The sequence below is a fragment of the Mesocricetus auratus genome, unplaced genomic scaffold (genome assembly GCF_017639785.1).
Source record: "Mesocricetus auratus isolate SY011 unplaced genomic scaffold, BCM_Maur_2.0 Super-Scaffold_100018, whole genome shotgun sequence".
Lineage (NCBI taxonomy): Eukaryota > Metazoa > Chordata > Mammalia > Rodentia > Cricetidae > Mesocricetus > Mesocricetus auratus.
The window spans coordinates 23,302,888-23,321,927 of NW_024429199.1; the positions used below are offsets into that span (position 1 = coordinate 23,302,888).

A 19,040-nucleotide genomic window follows, 5' to 3' on the forward strand; every position below is an offset into this window, starting at 1 on the left:
TTTGGAAAAAAAAGAAAAAAACTGTGCAGTTGGACTGGAGAAGTGGTTCAGCAGTTAAGAGCACAGACTGCTCTTCCAGAAGTCCTGAGTTCAATTCCCAACAGCCATCTATAATAAGGAGGTCTGGTGCCCTCTTCTGGCCTGCAGACATACATGCAGGCAGAATGCTGTATACAAAATAAATAAATAAATAAACAAATAAATAAATCTTTTTTTTAAAAATGTGCAGCTACTGCTTTTTCTTTTGACAAGCATTTTGTACATTTTGTTTCTCCTGAGATGGAGACTTTAAATTCCCCATGACCGCTGGGCAGTTGTGGTGCAGGTCTTTACTCCAGCACTCGGGAGGCAGAGACAGGCAGATTTCTGTGAGTTTGTGGCCAGTCTGATCTACAGAGTGAGCTCCAGGACAGGCTCCAAAGCTACATAGAAAAACCCTGTTTCAAAAAACCAAACTTCCCATCACCCTGTCAATCCTGGAGTCCTATTACTGTGAGAGGGAAGTTTCTCCAGTCCTTAAGATATCTGGAATCCTCTGTCCTTCCTCACACCCCACGATGGCTCACCAATATGTGGCATATCTGGAGTGTGGGCGTTCACACGGGTCCCTGGAAAGAAGTCCAGAGGCACCACAAGGATGACGTTAGCCTTTCCAGAGTCTTCTTTACCTCCTTCAGGTAGTGCTTCTGCTGAGAAACAGGCCAGACACAGATCCTCTCTGGGATGTCATCACACTATGAGGGAACTGCCCAGGCCAGAGAAACATAGTGTGACTCCATTAGGAGACAACCCCAGCTAGTGACAACCTATGAACAAGTGACCAAAGAACAACTGTGGGAGACCCTACTGATCTTGTTTTAACACTGGTCATGCGTGAAGTTGGCCATGAAAAGGGCTTGAAATGGTGCTCCCCCAGAGGGACAAGGAACAAAGGCTGTAATGGGGCCTTTGCAGGGGCTGGGAAGAAGGTGGGTGGAAGAACCCAGGAAAAATCGTATGGGAACTAATCACAGAGAAGCCCTTCATGTAGGAAAGCCAGATCTCAAAACACTGGCTTTAATAAATGCCAGTCATGAACTCTTTAACCTAGATCAGGAGCACTGGGTATGCTTACACGCAAGCCGGGTTATACTCAAGTAGGAATGACTAACCAAAGCCCAGCTAACAACATGAAAAGGACATGTTTAACTGAGCCACCTTATTAGATCATAGACAAAGCCCAATGTATGAAAAATGAAAAGGGCTCTGCCAAACTAAGAAGAACTACTGTTAGAAGAGCAGTGGCTCCCATCCCTTGCCTGCCCAAGGGTATTTACACCTGCTACCCAGGAGACAGCTGCAGTTTAGTATTTTTGGTCCCTGATTTGGATGTGCTCCCAGGAAGTGAGGTCCAGTGATACAATCCCTCACAATCAAGAAATAAGAGAACTCCTGTGTTTTTACCAATCCTGCTGGGAATGGCTCTGACTGGGCCCATGGCTATCCATGCAGCTGGAATAGGCTTTCAACAAGTTCAATGCAGTCAGCAGCTCTCTACTCAGACTAAGAAATCTTAACTACTGTTGAGGAAAGCATAGTCACTCTTTAGACTCAGATAAATTCACTGGCAGCAATGTTTCCTCCAAAAGCGTGGAGGATAAGATTTGGACATGGCTGAAGAGGCAGGCATATGCATGGTTTTAAGTGAGGAGTGGTGTTTTTATATTATTCAGTCAGGAATATTACCTCCACCAAAAAAGGCACAAAGTTATTAGAAAGGGTTAAAGCTAGAAATCCAAACTCTAGTCATTGCTTCAGGATAAATTCACCAGCTGCTATGAAGATGATGAGGGAATGAGATAGAACAAGGTAGAATAGACCAATAATTATATACTGATTTATTGATTCACTTGCTGGTTTACTTAAAGCACAGCTTGCACTACCTATTTGCCAAGCATGACTCACTTGCCACCTAAAACAGAAGGACATGGAGAAATAGCTGAAAATGGTGTATCATTGCCCTTTAAAACCTGCTGCCTACCTGTTCATTTCTGTAAAATCTCTCTGACTTGTTCACCCCTTCTTGTGTTTTTTAGAGTATAAAATGAGAATGCAAAATGGACCCAAGACCAATGACTTTCAGGAGCTATCCTAGCTTTGGTCCATTAGTGACAGCTCTCTTGCACACTCTTTGGAGTTGGAGTGCCCTCTCAAACACTCATTGGAGTTGGAGTGCACTTGCATATGTGCTCTTGCACACTCTTTGGTGTTGGAGTGCTCTCTTGTACACTCTTTGGTGTTGGAGTGCTCTCTTGCACACTCTTAGGTGTTGGAGTTCTCTCTTGCACACTCTTTGGTATTAGAGTTCTCTCTTGCACACTCTTTGGTGTTGGAGTGCTCTCTTGCACACTCTTAGGTGTTGGAGTTCTCTCTTGCACACTCTTTGGTGTTGGAGTGCTCTCTTGCACACTCTTTGGTATTAGAGTTCTCTCTTGCACACTCATTGGTGTTGGAGTGCTCTCTTGCACACTCTTTGGGGTTGGAGTGCTCTCTTGCACACTCTTTGGTATTAGAGTTCTCTCTTGCACACTCTTTGGTGTTGGAGTTCTCTCTTGCACACTCTTTGGTGTTGCAGTGCTCTCTTGCACACTCTTAGGTGTTGGAGTTCTCTCTTGCACACTCTTTGGTGTTGGAGTGCTCTCTTGCACACTCTTTGGTGTTGGAGTTCTCTCTTGCACGCTCATTGGTGTTGGAGTGCTCTCTTGCACACTCTTTGGGGTTGGAGTGCTCTCTTGCACACTCTTTGGGGTTGGAGTTCTCTCTTGCACACTCATTGGTGTTGGAGTTCTCTCTTGCACACTCTTTGGTGTTGGAGTGCTCTCTTGCACACTCATTGGTGTTGGAGTTCTCTCTTGCACACTCATTGGTGTTTGAGTGCTCTCTTGCACACTCTTTGGTGTTGCAGTGCTCTCTTGCACACTCTTTGGGGTTGGAGTTCTCTCTTGCACACTCATTGGTGTTGGGGTGCTCTCTTGCACACTCTTTGGTGTTGGAGTGCTCTCTTGCACACTCTTTGGTGTTGGAGTGCTCTCTTGCACACTCTTTGGTGTTGGAGTTCTCTCTTGCACACTCTTTGGTGTTGGAGTTCTCTCTTGCACACTCTTTGGGGTTGGAGTTCTCTCTTGCACACTCATTGGTGTTGGAGTGCTCTCTTGCACACTCTTTGGGGTTGGAGTGCTCTCTTGAACACTCTTTGGTGTTGGAGTTCTCTCTTGCACACTCTTTGGTGTTGGAGTGCTCTCTTGCACACTCTTTGGTGTTGGAGTGCTGTCTTGCACACTCTTTGGTGTTGGAGTGCTCTCTTGCACACTCTTTGGTGTTGGAGTTCTCTCTTGCACACTCTTTGGTGTTGGAGTTCTCTCTTGCACACTCTTTGGTGTTGGAGTGCTCTCTTGCACACTCTTTGGTGTTGGAGTGCTGTCTTGCACACTCTTTGGTGTTGGAGTGCTGTCTTGCACACTCTTTGGTGTTGGAGTTCTCTCTTGCACACTCTTTGGGGTTGGAGTTCTCTCTTGCACACTCATTGGTGTTGGAGTGCTCTCTTGCACACTCTTTGGGGTTGGAGTGCTCTCTTGAACACTCTTTGGTGTTGGAGTTCTCTCTTGCACACTCTTTGGTGTTGGATTGCTCTCTTGCACACTCTTTGGGGTTGGAGTTCTCTCTTGCACACTCATTGGTGTTGGAGTGCTCTCTTGCACACTCTTTGGTGTTGGATTGCTCTCTTGCACACTCTTTGGGGTTGGAGTTCTCTCTTGCACACTCATTGGTGTTGGAGTGCTCTCTTGCACACTCTTTGGTGTTGGAGTTCTCTCTTGCACACTCTTTGGTGTTGGAGTGCTCTCTTGCACACTCTTTGGTGTTGGAGTGCTGTCTTGCACACTCTTTGGTGTTGGAGTGCTCTCTTGCACACTCATTGGTGTTGGAGTGCTCTCTTGCACACTCTTTGGGGTTGGAGTTCTCTCTTGCACACTCATTGGTGTTGGAGTGCTCTCTTGCACACTCTTTGGTGTTGCAGTGCTCTCTTGCACACTCTTTGGTGTTGGAGTTCTCTCTTGCACACTCTTTGGTGTTGGAGTGCTGTCTTGTACACTCATTGGTGTTGGAGCACTTATTTCAGGAAGATTCCCACAACAACCTCGAATGGTTACTGTCTTCCAAGAAGATGCAGTAGCAAGCCATACTCCACTGTATGACCCCTTACAATAGGAGATGACTGTGTGTGATGGTTGAGTGTATCTTTTCAGGTGGGTGGGTTGGACTAAACATCTCCAGGGCTTTATTAGGGAGACACATATTTGGGGTGTGCCTCTAAAGGCATTTCCAGAGAAGATTGTTTAAGGCAAGATGAGCCACCCTGAATGTGCGCAGCACCATCCCATGGCCTAAGACCTGGACTGAATAGAAAAGAAGGAAATAACTAAGGGCATGGTGAGCGCTAGCATTCTCTACTCTGTTTCCATATCCATAAAGATGTTGAGAGTCCCAGTTGCACATTCCCACCGTTATGATCTCTGTGTCCTGGCTAGTTCTCTTGTCAACAAGATACAAGCTAGAGTCATCTGCGAGGAGGAAACTTCAATCGAGAAAATGCCTCTGTAAGATCAGGAGGCAGGACTTTTGCCAATTAGTGATTGATCCAGAAGGAGAGTGGGGGTGCAATGGGATGATGGTCCTGGGTTCTATAAGAAGGGTGAGCAAGCCACAAATAGCAAGCCAGTTAGCAGTACTCCTCCAAGGCCTTGCATCAGCTCCTGCCTCCAGGTCTCTGCGTTGCTGGAGTTCCTACCCGTATTACCATTGATGACGAACTGTGATATAGAACAGTAAGCAAAATAAACCCGTTCCTCCCCAAGTTGCTTGGGGACATGACATCCCATCACAGCAGCAAAAACCCCGCATAGGACTCTCTGCTGTGCTTTCCCTTCTGTCATGGACTATCCCATTAAACGGTTAGGCCAGAATGACTCCTTCCCTCCCTTTGCTTCTGTTCTGTATCTGCTCATGCAAAAAGAAAGGTGACCAAGCACTGACCTGCTTTGTAATTCATGTCCTGCACCACCAGAGGGCGGGCCTTGCTCACCCAGCAGCCAGTGCCTGAGCTAGCTCTCCATCAGACAAGTAAACCAAAGAGGCAAAGCAAACTAGTGATGATGGCGATGGCAGAAAAGAAAACGACAGAAGAGATGCACACAGCCCAGGTCCTAACGCTTAAAAAGAAGAAAAGGCATGGTGTTTGTGTGGGAGACTCACCTACGCTGGTTTCGCTTTTCTTAAAATAAACTAAGAGGCTTACCTGTATCTTTTCAGCAGCCTCTCATGTGGATATTGGATCGAAAGATGAACCACCAGGCTAGGCTGGCTTGAGATTCTATTTTGTCACAATTTGTATGCCTTTAGTATTTGTTAGAAGCTGTTACTGAAGGGGAGGAGGAGTTAATGGTTGCTGAGAGGGAAGAGGATTCTTATTCCTCAGGGGTGTAGCCTTTGGAAACAGCCCCATCCCCATGCATGTTCATACAAGCAACGGATAAAATATATGGGACACACACACACACACACACATGAGGACATGGAAACTGGAATGAAGGACTTGTTGGGAAAAGAAGGATAGTGGGAATAAGAAATGATAAAGGGAGCTACAGGCAACTAAGGGATTCGGAGAGCAGGAGAAATAATCTCCAGGATGAGGCCTCTAACTGATTATCCGACATCAAACTGTCAGCCCTGAAATCACGTACATACGAGTGACGCTAAAATGGACTTGGCACACTGGATCTACATATGTAAACCTTTAATACATATATATGTACAGATATATATGTAACAATAACAATTAAAGAAAAAGAGCCCATGAATTTGATTAGGAGCAAGAAACCAGGTTCATGGAAGGAGTTAGAGGGAGGCAAGGGAAATGGGAAAATGATCTAGTTATATTTTAACTTTTAAAGAAATGTAAGAAAGGATAAAGGGGGAATATGATTAAGATTATGTATGTATGTATGTGAGTCTGTGAGTGATAATTAATACTTAATATCAAGAGAGAAAAAACTGTCTCCTGGATTATCCCTCTTTTTTTGGTTTGGTTTTTCAAGACAGGGTTTCTCTCTGTAGCTTTGGAGCCTGTCCTGGCACTTGCTCTGTAGACCAGACTGACCTTGGATTCACAGAGATTCGCCTGTGTCTGCCTCCTGAGTGCTGGGATTAAAGGCATGTGCCACCAATGCCCGGCACTTGAGACCTTGTTTAAAAAGAGTGTTTTGAATGAAAACAATGGATAGATAGACAAAAGTCATTTATTCTATTAGAAAAGAAATGCAACTGCTGAAATAAGAAAATGAATCAGGAGGTACAAAGTTGACATTCTCATTTCAAGTACAGCTAGGATTTTACATGAAGTTAGAGGGAGGATCCCTCCAATGTGCAGCACACCATCATAGCTGGGCGGGGAGCACTGCCCCTCCTAGTGATGGGACACATCTCCCAAGAGTATGGAAAGTGGTTAGCACAATAAACCAACATAAGTTGTGGGACTAAAACAAAGAGATACTGAGATTGGAAATTAATAATGTTATGCCAAATAATGTTTATAAATACAGATCATAACTGAAAATGTCACAATATGGAAACTACATGTATTATTATTATTTTTGCTCCTTCCACAGAAACATTTTTACAAAATCTGAAAACAAAGTGATGCTCTAAAGTTTTTCCCTGGCAGGCGGGAATTTTGCCTATTTAATGGGTGTAAAAAAAATCTCAGCGCAGAGAAAGCACATCTTTCAAAACTGATTTCATAAAATGATTCATTCTGTTGTATATGTTCAGTGTGTATTAAGTAGCTCCATTTTTTCATGTATTAATTCTAAGTGGTGCATCCGTAGAACTGAAGTACTTAGAATGAAAAAGGGACACGAGAATAAGAACGCTAAAGAAATCAATAACAGCACCCTCAGGGGCGAGGTTGGTCGTTTAGAAACACCAGCTTCTGTTAGTTTTCCCTTTCTCATTGAAGCTCCGAACTCCACTAAGCGCAGCCTAGTGCACGGTCATCTAAAAGCAGCTTGATACTTCCAGGGTACGAGTTCCGGAAGCACGGCCCCCTACATGGCACACAGAAAGGTCCTCCAGCAGCGGCTGTCACAGCTCGAGGCCCCGTCTCTTGGTCTGCATCAACCCAGAGTTTGCGCGAGGCTAGGTTTCATTGGGCAATAGAGCAGTTTGTTCCTCCTCTGTGCCAATGAGGTTCTGGGCTTTAGATCTACAGTGAGGAGGGAAAAGAAAATTAACAGTACTGATCATCTTAAGAAAACTAAACACAGCCAGCTGGGTTGACCCGCCCTTAAGCCCTGCACTCAGAGATGGGGGCAGGCAGATCTCTGAGTTTGCCAGCCTGGTCTACAGAGTGAGTTCTAGGACAGCCAGGGCTACACAAAGAATAGATCACAAACCGCATCCCACCCCCCTCCCAAAAAGCTAAACACTAAGTGCCTGCATCTCCACCCAAGCACCTCCTTGGACCTGCCTGTCAAGCAATGAGTCTTAGGATCCCCAGAAATCTAACAGCAAGAATAAATGAAACATAGTATTTCTTTTCTGCTCTCATGCTCTAGCTTCTTATAAGAGGAAAAAAAGCCCGGAAGTTGGCCATACCTTCTTCTCGTCTTTGAGTGCTCCCAGAGATAAAATAAGCCCATCACAAGTCCCTTTAACACAATGAAATGCACTGTTAAAGTAAATCCTCCGAGGCAAGTGTCCCCAAAGTGTAAGGAAATGGAAGAAAAGCCATACAAATCTAGGATTACTCACACTTATCAGAGCCCATAGGCCTTGTATAGCTGCTGCCCACTCGAAACCAATTTTCTCATACAGAAATCCACCCAGCACTGGTCCCATGAAGGCACTAATGATGGAAAGAAGAATGGGTGAGTATCTAAAAGTGCAAAAACTAATTTAGGAAGATGAAGGACACCCCAGCCACTGGTCTTCCTTCAAGTAAAACAGTGGGGAGATTCCTGGGCATAAGTAAGAATTCGAGACCTGGGTGTGCCCACAGTGTGTAAGGTCCCCAGATCCAGGGCTGAGATGGAGGCAGAGGAGAGACAGGAAGAATAATGATTGCTAGACAGTTGTTAAGTGGAATTGCTGCTGTGAAGTTGATGAGCTACAATAAAAACGGTCGTGCATGTTTAAAAGAGTCTTTCTATTTTGTGGGTAGGGGTACACGCAACAGTACCATAAGAAAGTCAGAGAAAAACCCTGTGCTATAGGTTCCCCTTTTCTTTTAAAAAAAAAAGATTTATTTCTTTATTATGTATACAGTGTTCTGCCTGCATATATGTATGCAGGCCAAAAGAAGGAGCCAGAACTCATTACGGATGGTTGTGAGCCACCTAGTGGTTGCTGGGAATTGAACTCAGGACTTCTAGATGAGTAGCAGTGTTCTTAACCACTGAGCCATCTCTCCAACCCCCAGGCTCCCTTTTCCTTTCCATCATTATGTAGGTTCCCAGGACTGAACTCTGGTCTCCAGGCTTGTGTGGCAAGTGCTTTACCTGCTCAGCCAACTCACTGGCCCTCTCTTCTTTCTATTCTTAATACCTGACTCAGTTCAGTGCACAGTTATTGACTTTGTATATGTCTATTGCTACTATACAGTGCATTGTCTGGTCTGCTAGAAAGTACATAAACAAGCAAACAGGCAAGAAATTGAATCAATAAAGTAATGCATTTTAAAAGTCTGAGATGTGCTTCTGCTAAAGGAATGTTTACTTATTGCTCAAAGCAAGGCTCACAAAGGTGTCTTAGTTTTGTATGCAGTCTGACGACATACTAAATTTTGGAGTCGCAGGTTGTGAATTGGAATTCTTGCTCTGCCCTTCATGAGCTTTTGCCTTAGATAATCTCACACACTTGCTTAGTGTTTCAGTTTTCCATCTGTAACATAGAAAGAACACTTTGCAGGTGCAAATGAATTCACTTACCCAACTGACCACATGGCGCTAACAAGACCAGATATGAGCCCCAGCGTACTTATTCCCTCTTCAAACCCATTTTCACTGCAGGGAAACATGGACACATCCATCACGAAAAGGAAAACTTGTATAGAAAAATTGTTTGACATGAGATATACCATATATAATCTGAAGAAACTAAAAATAAGAGCATTCAATTTCTAAAATAAAAGCTAACATTGGAGATTTAGATCAATGGTAGCGTGTGAAGCTAGCATGCCCAAGGCCTTGGGCTCAAACACCAGAACAAAACAAACCTCAACCCTACACAAAGACTCTAGGCAACTGAAGAATGCTGGGAGTGGGAGAGGCACTCTTCCCTGGGGAGGAGTGCACCAATTGTTCAAAGGCAGAATGGTCAGCCCTGAAAACACACATACAAGGAGTACTGTACAGATTATATTTAGGAATATATATGTTCACATAAATGCTATATATATGCATGCAACAACAACAAAAAAAGAGGGCATGAATTTCAGAGAGATATATGGGAGGGTTTCAAGAGAGTAAGGGGAACGGTGAAATTTAATTATAGGCTCAAAAATTAAAAAAACAAATAAATGAAATATGTAAGTCAGATTTGAAGGCATTTTCACAAAATAACAATTTTACTACATCCATATACTAATAAGAATCATAACTGGCTTGCATTAAACGCTAATTAAAAACATCATTAACTAAGAGATTCTTAAAACAGATGAAGAAACAAAGGCTGCTCTAAGAAAACCGAGCCAGCTCTTTGTCCTCCGAGCATCAGGGAGAAACTCCAGCACAGCCACAGACCTTAGTGGTCATGAACATGCCCATACACAAAGGAACAGTGCCCATACACAAAGGAACAGTGGCCAAGTGACAGATGCTGGTCATCCTGTGCTCTTGTACAATTCTCCTCCATGCCACTGGAGCAACGCTGAAATCTCTTCATTTTGTTCTTGACTTTTAAGACTATGTATGCGTGCGCGCACACACACACACACACACACACACCCCACACCTGAGACATACAACAAGCCAAGCATCTCCCTTTAACCTATTCTATCTTTTAGCATATTAGTCACCATGTTATTTTTCAGTAGGATTTCATTATTACTTATATGATTGATAGTGCCACAGTATTTATACGCTATGAAATCATGAAGATTCACTATTGGGCAAATATCCAACATCCTATGGGACTGAACAAGTGAGGTGAGACTGATTGCCTGCCCCACCCCCACCCCTATCCCCACCACGCCCATCACTATGGTGCTCACCAAACAACCCCGAAACTTACTATGCACAACTGAGCATCTCCGGGAAAGTTGGGATGATACTCATTCCAGCAGAGAAGCCGTTTACCACTAACACCAGCACCAGGAGCCAGAGCTGACTGCAGAGGCAGCGTGGAGGAAATGAAGGCATTAGTGTTTTAAGAGACGCAGACTTAAAACCAAGGAGGGCAGGATCGCAGAGACGTTAGCTTCACAGATAGTTGACTTGTTTCCCTCACATTCCCACCTTGTACCATTCCATTCATTGAGAGCTCATGCGAGCATCTTCCACGTCTGCAGCAAAAACAGCCCCTGCATCCTCTGAAGCCACTTTTGGTCCCACATTTCACATACGTGTGTTTAGTCATCTGTAACCAGCCGCCTGCCCGCCGTAACAAAATCCTTCACCATCAAAGCTCTTGTTCGTCTAATCGTTTCATCTTGAAATTCAATTAAAGAGTGGCAAAGAAGGGAGGGGCGCAGGAAGAGACTAGAAACTGATAGTTTTTCTATGCCAGGCTCCTTCTAAGGTCCTGACAGACAATATGCATGTAATTCTGGTCATGTATGTATTAGCTTTAGTTCCTTTTCAAACTACGTTTATTAATTTTGGAGGGGAGGGATGGCAGTGTGTGTTTGTGTGGAGATAAGTGAATAACACCCATAAATCAGTTCTCTCCTTCTACTGTGTAGAGCCTGGAGTTTTAACTTGAGTTTCCAGACTTGGCAGTATTTCAGTATGCTGTCCATGTTGCTGGACCTGGTTTCTTTTTATAGACAAGAAAGCTTAGACTCTTGGAAGCTAAGTGATTTGCCCGAGTTCAACTACCACTGACAGAGCCAAAATTCAAACTCAAATCCAAAAGACTCCTAAATCGCCCTCTTGCTGTGATGCTGTGTTTTGTCCCAGAGGTATGTGGAAAAGTCCAGGAAGCTCACTTTGTTTCAATAAACAAATTACAGTCAATAAGCTTTAATGAGTAAGTGCTGCATGCTAAGGACAACACAGAAACAGTAAAAGACTCAGTTGCCCTCTTGATGAATGAGAAGGAAAAATCAGAAAAAAACAAATTTGCAGCTGGACGTTGGTGGTGCATGCCTTTAATCCCAGCACTGGGGAGGCAGAGGCAGGCAGATCTCTGTGAGTTCGAGGCCAGCCTGGTCTACAGAGTGAGTTCCAGGACAGCCTCCAAAACAATACAGAGAAACCCTGTCTCAAAAAAACAAAAAAAAATTGCATTCTCTTAAGTATGAAGTAAAGGTTGCTAGCCATAAATGCTACTTTGAAAATAATTCCAAACAACAGTGCAGTGGAAACATGGAAGACCCGGTAATGTGGGACAAGTCTATATAACCCTAGCACTTGAGAGGTGGAGTCTGGAAGATCATGAGTTCAAAGCTAGCCTCAGCTAACAGAACAAAACAAACACCTTACAGATAAGAATCACCATTCTTCTCATTTGGTAAATATTTCATGTGTTAAGATTTGCTAAGCTACTGCCCAGCTTCTAGTAAATAAAGCACTGTTAGTCAAATCGTTCAATACAACCCCAAGTCAAAGTCATTGTAGTAGCAACGCTTGCAGAACTAAGCCACTTTTGAAAATTAAATAATTACTGGTACTACTTCTCCAACAACATGGAACAGGAAAGTTACCTTTACCTTTTAATGTGCAAAATGGGGACGGGTCCTAAGAGCATGTAGCACGCAGCTGTGATTAAGTTTCCAAAAACCAGAAACCATTTCCTTAGATTCTGGTAAAGAGAAAAAGTGCAAAGCTTAAACCAAGGAACCTCCATAATTAAACAATAATTTTTAAAAAATCATTAAAGTAATGACATCCACAAATCCAAATCCATGAAAGCAAATGCAACTTTACATTTAAGAGAAAATAGGCAGACGATAAACTTAAAGGCAAGGAGGATATTTTGCAAGATGGGGAGATGAGCAAAGACGTTCTCCTGGGAGGCAGATGTCTGTGAGTTCGAGACCAGCCTGGTCTACAGAGCTAGTTCCAGGACAGCCTCCAAAGCCACAGAGAAACCTTATCTCGAAAAACCAAAAAAAGAAGTTCCCCTAGGAAACACCGAACTCTCTCTACCAGGCCAACTGACAGTGCCTGCTCTAAGCAAGGGACCTTTAGAATTATGGAGAAATAGCTACAGATCTAAGCATGCAAAAGCAACTCATATATAAGTCAGTATACATACAGGCATCCTATCACTGAGGAGACCAAACAGCGGTGACGAAATGGTATAGGATAGAGCTAGACCCAGGAAGACGAGTCCCACGTATCCAGCCGGCAAACTGAACTGGAAAAGAAACCCCGTGTTAAAACAGCACGTTAAGTCTCTCTTTAAAATAAACACACCCCTTTCCCTCCTCCTCTTCTCCAGCTCTATTAACAGAAGTCTATCAGTAACACCCAATATTTGTACTGTTTCTCTGTCCATAGCTGTGACTACGGTACCCGAGGGAAAAATGCAAAGGGGGGATTGGTTATTTTGGCTCATGGTTTCAGAGCATCATGGTGGGGACAGTGTGGGAGAGCAGAGAGCTTACACGATAGCGGTCAGGAAGCAGAGAGAGGATGCCTGTGTTAACAGCCCCAGCCTCCGGGATGGTCCTGCCCACAGTAAGGGTAGTCCCTGCTTAGTCAGTGCTGTCTGGAAATTCCCAGAGATACACTTTACTGATTTCCTAGGCACTTTTTCATCCAATCAAGTCAACAAACAAGATTAGCTTTCATCGAATTCCTCTTAAATTTTTCTTACTTTGTACCAGGAATTGGTAAATACATTTTTTCTTTCCTAAGAGGGAAAAACTTCCAACCATTTAGTAGTCAACCTAGAAGTTTGATTTTTTGGCAATTGATATTAATTTGGTATACAAATTTTATGTATACCAAGATTCATACACAGAGCTTATGAAATGATATTCTTGTATTTTAGCCCTAGGTTTGGTGTGTGTGTGTGTGTGTGTGTGTGTGTGCTGGAAAGGGTGTGTCACAGAGAAAAATAAAGCAATATGAAACCAACATTCATGTGTCAGCAATGGAGACTCTTGGTTGCTTCCTCCTATTCTGTTGTATAGAACATTGTATAGAACATAATCGCCTGATTATACAATAAGTAGCTAAAAAGTAAATGTAGGGAAAGAAGGCTATCTCACATCAAAAGACCTCATCAGTGCTGCTACTGCCTCATCACAACTCACACAGGAAGAGAAAAAGTGTCATAGTTAAGCACCAAAGGTGATGCCCTCGTAAACCTGGAGTGGTGTGAGCAAGGTCTTGGGTAGGAGGAGACAATGCCCCGGACACTTGAGGGAGATTCTTTCTTTCTTCCTGGTGGATCAGACCCCCAGATCACAGAATCACATCCGAAGCTCAAAGGCTGTCACTGAGGGAAGACACAGCGCCTGAGAGTGGAGCTCCCTGTCCACCTCCTCACAGCTGAAGGGCTTTCCCTAAAGAGAGAGCCCAGGGGCACATAACTACAGCCACCCATATGAAGCAGCCCCAGCAGGCTGCTTACCTTCTCCAAGACGAACAGAGACAGGATTGGATCGAGGAAGCCAAAGCAAGAGCTGAGGGAGATGATGACGAAGGCTATGAGCCCGACCTTGGGTAACGTGACAAGTTTCCAGAAGGAGTGTTCACCTGGATCCGACTCTTGGGGTTAAAAATAAAAACAGAAATACATAATAGCAATGAACGTCTCTTAGTTTTATCTTTTAACTTACTTTGGAGGCAAAGCTGATGAGACAATTTGGTAGTAAAATTCCTGCACCTCTGAATTGCCTGAAATTAAATATTATCATCTGCATTCGCTTCTAAGTTCTTAAACTTTAGAAGTCATGATTGGTTTTATTTAAAAGACTGAGTTTGATCCTGGCATGGCCATGTCTGCCTGTCATCTCAGCGCTTGGGAGGTAAAAGTAGGAGGATCAGGAATTCAAAGTCATGCTTGGCTACAGTGAGTCTGAGGTCAGCCTGGGCTACATAAAACTCATCTCAAAAAAAAAAAAAAAACAGCAAAATCCCAAATTTTAAAACAATCCTTAACTTCTCAAACACAATCAACAGGAGTAAGGGTGCGTCGGGAGGTTTTTAAACTACAGTCTGGAAGTAAGGCCATCTGAATTGGACAGTGGAGTGCACAGCAGAAGAAATAGAGTCTTCTAAGCTTCACGAGGATGTGTGTGTGCTGAAGGGGAGACTCCTGGGTGGTGGTGGCGCACGCCTTTAATCCTAGCACTTGTGAGGCAGAAGCAGGCAGATCTATGCATTCAAGGCCAGCCTGGTCTACAGAGCTAGCTCCAGGACAGCCAGGGCTGCATGATAAAACCTGTCTGGAACAACAAAAATGAATGAATGAATGAATGAATAAATAAATAAATAAATAAATAAATAAATAAATAAATAAATGAGGGACTCACATTTTGCTTTTTAAGTCAAGACCCAGTTATTTTTCTGGGAGAAAATAAGCACGACATTGAGAGATAGAAAGGCAGTATTACTGAATCCTGTGTGAACTTTCATCGTTTAAGACCATTTCTCTCATACTTCTTACAGTCGGTAACCCCATATTCATTCCTATCTGAATAGCAGCAGGCAAGTCTGCAATAATAGTGAATGACTGCTTTATTCTCTCTTTAGTAAAGTTTCCGCACTGACCTCGGGTTCTTGGAAGACCAGGGAGTGCTCTAAACACAAATGCAGCTATCTCTCTGCACCATCTTCCCCAAGTCGTATTATTTAAGAAAAGATCACTTTGTAAAAGGATGCGGCGACTGTGTGACTCTTAAAATACTAATTTAAGGAGAGTGAGAAATCGCTGGAGATTTCACAAAGAGCACACAGCTCACACACTTGGCGCAGAGTCCTGTTAGCCGCATTTGGGGAGCTTAGTTAGAACTGGTTAGTGTGATCCCGTAACAGAGATAAGACGTGATGTGAACTTGGAACTTCACTGAGGGTCGGGATCAGCCGTCACAGACCCGGGTTCGCCCACAGCATGTATCATCATTCACAACAATGACCATGAGTATGCAAAGTCCAAAGATTCAAAGAGTGTACGAACTTCTGCTACTTTTGATAATACTCTCAGGAAAGTTTTCAGAATACAGAGATTAAGTCAAGACTATCAGCCAGTTACTCAAACGCATGGTCCTAAATTCGACCCCCAAACTGCAGTATGTATTTCAACTTAGAAAGGGAACAAGTGCCACCTTGTGGCACAACGAGATATTGCCAGCAGGAATATGGATTTTGAATTGTATTGCATTTGAATTGAAAAATCACAAAAGATGGGCTGCAGAGATGACTCAACAATTAAGAGCACCTCTCTTCAAGAGAGCCAGAGTTCAGTTTCCAGTACCCACAAATGGTGGTTCACGATCACCGGCAGCTCCAGCTCCAGGAGATCCGATGCCTCTGACCTCTATGGCCATCTGCACTTACACACTTGCTAACACCCACACGCATAGCTTAAAATGATAATAACAGGGCGGTGCTGGTGCATGATTTTAATCCAAGCATTATAAGGGTAAAGGCAGTCAGATCTCTGAGTTCCAGGCAAGCCTGGTCTACAGAGAGAGTTCCAGGATAGCCAGGGATACACACACACACACACACACACCAAACAAACAAAAAAAATTGTCTTTGAAAACCAAAAAAAAATTAAAAGGCAACTACAAATAATAAAAATTGAAATAAAAAATAATTTTTAACTATAAAAGATTTTGGTTTTAGTCTATTACATTTCCTGTGCATACACACAAAAAAAATCTGTTAACAGTGTTTGAGAACACTGGCTGCTCTTTGCAAAGGATACGGGTTCAGTTCCCAGCAGCTACATGGCACCTCATATCCATCTCTGACTATGGTTGACACGTGCGGGAGTCATGCACTTAGGGGCTCCCTGCTGTGTGTATCATAAGGGAAGCTCACCTCATGAAGAGGTAAGAATGAAAACCTCTGCACAGACTGAATTCATCAACCTGGAACAGACTTCAGGGCTTCTAATAACAGGTGGTTTATTCCCAGTGTATTTAAGCCCAGCACCATTTGGAAAAACGTTTCCTGGTAGAGCACAATCCCGGTACATAGGAAGCGTGATTGAAACTCAACTCAGGGTATGTCATTTCTTCCAAGAAGATGGGTTCTAGAAGTACACTGCCTGAACTAGTTTGAGGGCCTAAGGGTCTAGCCTGATTACACAAATAGCACAGAGGTGATTTGGGCTATTAGACACCTTGTGGGAGTTAGGGGGAGCCTGTGTTTATAAGGGTCATTTAGAGTATTAGCTGCCTCAGGTCTGGTTGTAAGAGCTTGATATGGCCTGCCCCAACAGATAAGGGAGATCACCTGGCTGTTAATCACTTCCAATTCTAAGCTTTCTGGATGGAAGAACAGGTTTTTCGGCTTTCCCATTGGAAAGACATGCCTTTAAAGCCAGCAGAGGCTGCTGAATCACTGAATTGAGGCCAGCCTGGTCCAGGATGACCAGGGTTACATAGAGAAACCCTGTCTCAAAAAAACAAAATAACAAATAAATAAGTAAAATGAACAGAAAATTCCAGAAATAACGAATTTCAAAGTTTTAAATAGCTGTAATTATAGTAGTTAAACTTGTATCATACTTTTACTGTCATTGCTGATGTGCTTTTACAAATTATCTATTTTATGTGAGTGTGGTGTTTTGCCTTCATGTATATCTGTGCCATGTGGCTGCTATGTGTTCCTGGTGTCGGGGAGGCCAGAAGAGGATGCTCTGTCCTGGGACCGGAGTTACAAATGGCTGCGACCCACCATGTGGGTGTTGGGACTTGAACCCTGGTCCTCTGCAAGAGGAGCCAGTACTCTTAACCACCGAGCAATCAAGCCAGCCCCTATTGTTAATCTCTTAACTGTGCCTAATTTTAAAGTAAACTTTAACATAGGTACGTGCGCATACACAAAAGCACAGTATAAGGGGAGGAGGGGCTGGTGTCCTCTCTGGTCCCAGGTACAAGTGCCAGACTTGTAGCACGTGGCTTACAAAGAAGGTGGGACTACACACCACCATACAGATCTTCCTGGCACCATGACGCAAAGCAGACCTCTTCGGTTTCTCGGACTTAGGGTTCTAACGAGAGGAGTGACACACACATGACTGTTAGAGCTTAACAGCAGGCAGAAACTGGAGATCAGATCTGAAGATTGAAGCAACAAGGGCTCCTGACACACAACACCGGCCATGGGTGTGGCAGGAATGGGCAGAGGGCATAGAATGCCTAATTCGTCAAATATGTCAACTTGGACGAATTTAACTTTTCAGTAATGAGGCTGGAGAGATGGCTCGGTGGTTAAGAGCACTTTCAATAACTAAAAGAATACTCTTAAATAGGAATACTCAGATCTGAATTATGGTCCTAATGTTATCTAACTCAGGTATATTTTTCTAATTCCAGTTTTAAATGGTCTGTCTTAACTGTCTTTTCCCATTTCCTAGTGTAATAAAGAATTAACACTATTTTTCTTCTGCTGCAGGAGAGTCTGACCTGCTGTCTTTTTTTCTTTACTGGATGTATTATTTATTTTATGTGTGTGTGTTTCTTGTATGTATGCATGCATGCCACATACATGACTGGTGCCCAAGGAGGTCAGATGAGGGCATTGGATCCCCTAAAACCAAAGTTGTAGATGGTTGTAAGTCACCATGTGTGAGTGCTGGGAGTTGCATCCAGGTCCTGTGCTAGTCCTCTTAATTCTCAGTCGAATACCCATCATACCAGGACACAGTTTAAGATGCTAAACCTAAGAAAAACGGTGCCTTACACTTGCAAAGAAGATAAGCACCCCCTTGTGGTTCAATGCGGTATTGCCTCTCTGGCTCTTTTCTCCCCCAGTTGCCCAGCTCTCTTGCTAATTCTCTAGCTCTGTTATATACTAATCAATCTGGTAAGTGTACAATGTTGATTAACCCTAGTAAAAGCAATGCTTACAATGAATATACCCTGGTTAGTAAATTTCATCTGGACAAAGGGAACTACGAATGAGCCATAAGTACTTACCTAATGGGGGGCAAGGTGTTCTGTGCTCCCTGCACTGATTAACTCTTACCAGCATGTGGCGCCCTCATGACAACACACATGCACGGTCACAGAGAAGGTTGCTTTATATGGGGATGGAAGCTTTGAACCCAGATTGATTTCCATCACTGTTGCCAGAGACCTTGTAACTATTTCCGCTACATAGGCAGTTGGAAGGCACGCCGTGGAGGAAGAATTGGCCTTGCCCTCCTGTATTGAATGTTTTATGACAGAATGACACACTGTCTCACTCCGTACCCCAGATGGCTTGGAATTCCGTGCACACAAAGTTGGCCTAGAACTGGAGTGGTAAAGGCAGAGGATCTCTGTGAGCTCGAGGCCAGCTTGAGCTACAGAGTGAGTTTCAGGACAGCCAGGGCTGTTGTGGAATATTCCTTTACACTGTGGGAAGACGTGTCACTGTGGTTGGTTTAATAAAAAACTGAACAGCCAATAGCTAGGCAGGATTTCCAGGCATGGGAGATACTGGGAAGAAGAAGGGCAGAGACCCAGACCAAACAGGACGGGCAGTACAGAGATGAGGTCATAAAGCCATGAGACAAAAAGTAAATTAACAAATTGGTTAATTTAAGTCATAAGAGCGAGTTAGAAACAAGCCTAAGCTATCGGCCAAGCTTTCATAATTAATAATAAGTCTTCGTGT

The 19,040-nt window shown here is 43.5% G+C and overlaps 1 protein-coding gene across 5 annotated transcripts in view; it reads right to left on the minus strand.

Moving 5' to 3' along the window:
• Positions 1-6,316: 6,316 nt before the first annotated feature.
• The window catches only part of Slc18b1 (solute carrier family 18 member B1), a 28,880-nt gene continuing 16,156 nt past the window's right edge, over positions 6,317-19,040 (minus strand). For all 5 annotated transcript variants that reach the window (XM_021224215.2, XM_013110212.3, XM_040728125.1 and 2 more), the window contains 8 exons: positions 13,837-13,973; positions 12,511-12,612; positions 11,963-12,054; positions 10,324-10,419; positions 9,021-9,095; positions 7,846-7,939; positions 7,690-7,742; positions 6,317-7,297 (listed from right to left, as the gene is read on the minus strand). In XM_021224215.2, the coding sequence (XP_021079874.1) occupies positions 7,231-7,297; positions 7,690-7,742; positions 7,846-7,939; positions 9,021-9,095; positions 10,324-10,419; positions 11,963-12,054; positions 12,511-12,612; positions 13,837-13,973 (716 nt within the window). In that variant the 3' untranslated portion in view covers positions 6,317-7,230. The remainder of the gene's footprint in view (positions 7,298-7,689; positions 7,743-7,845; positions 7,940-9,020; positions 9,096-10,323; positions 10,420-11,962; positions 12,055-12,510; positions 12,613-13,836; positions 13,974-19,040) is intronic.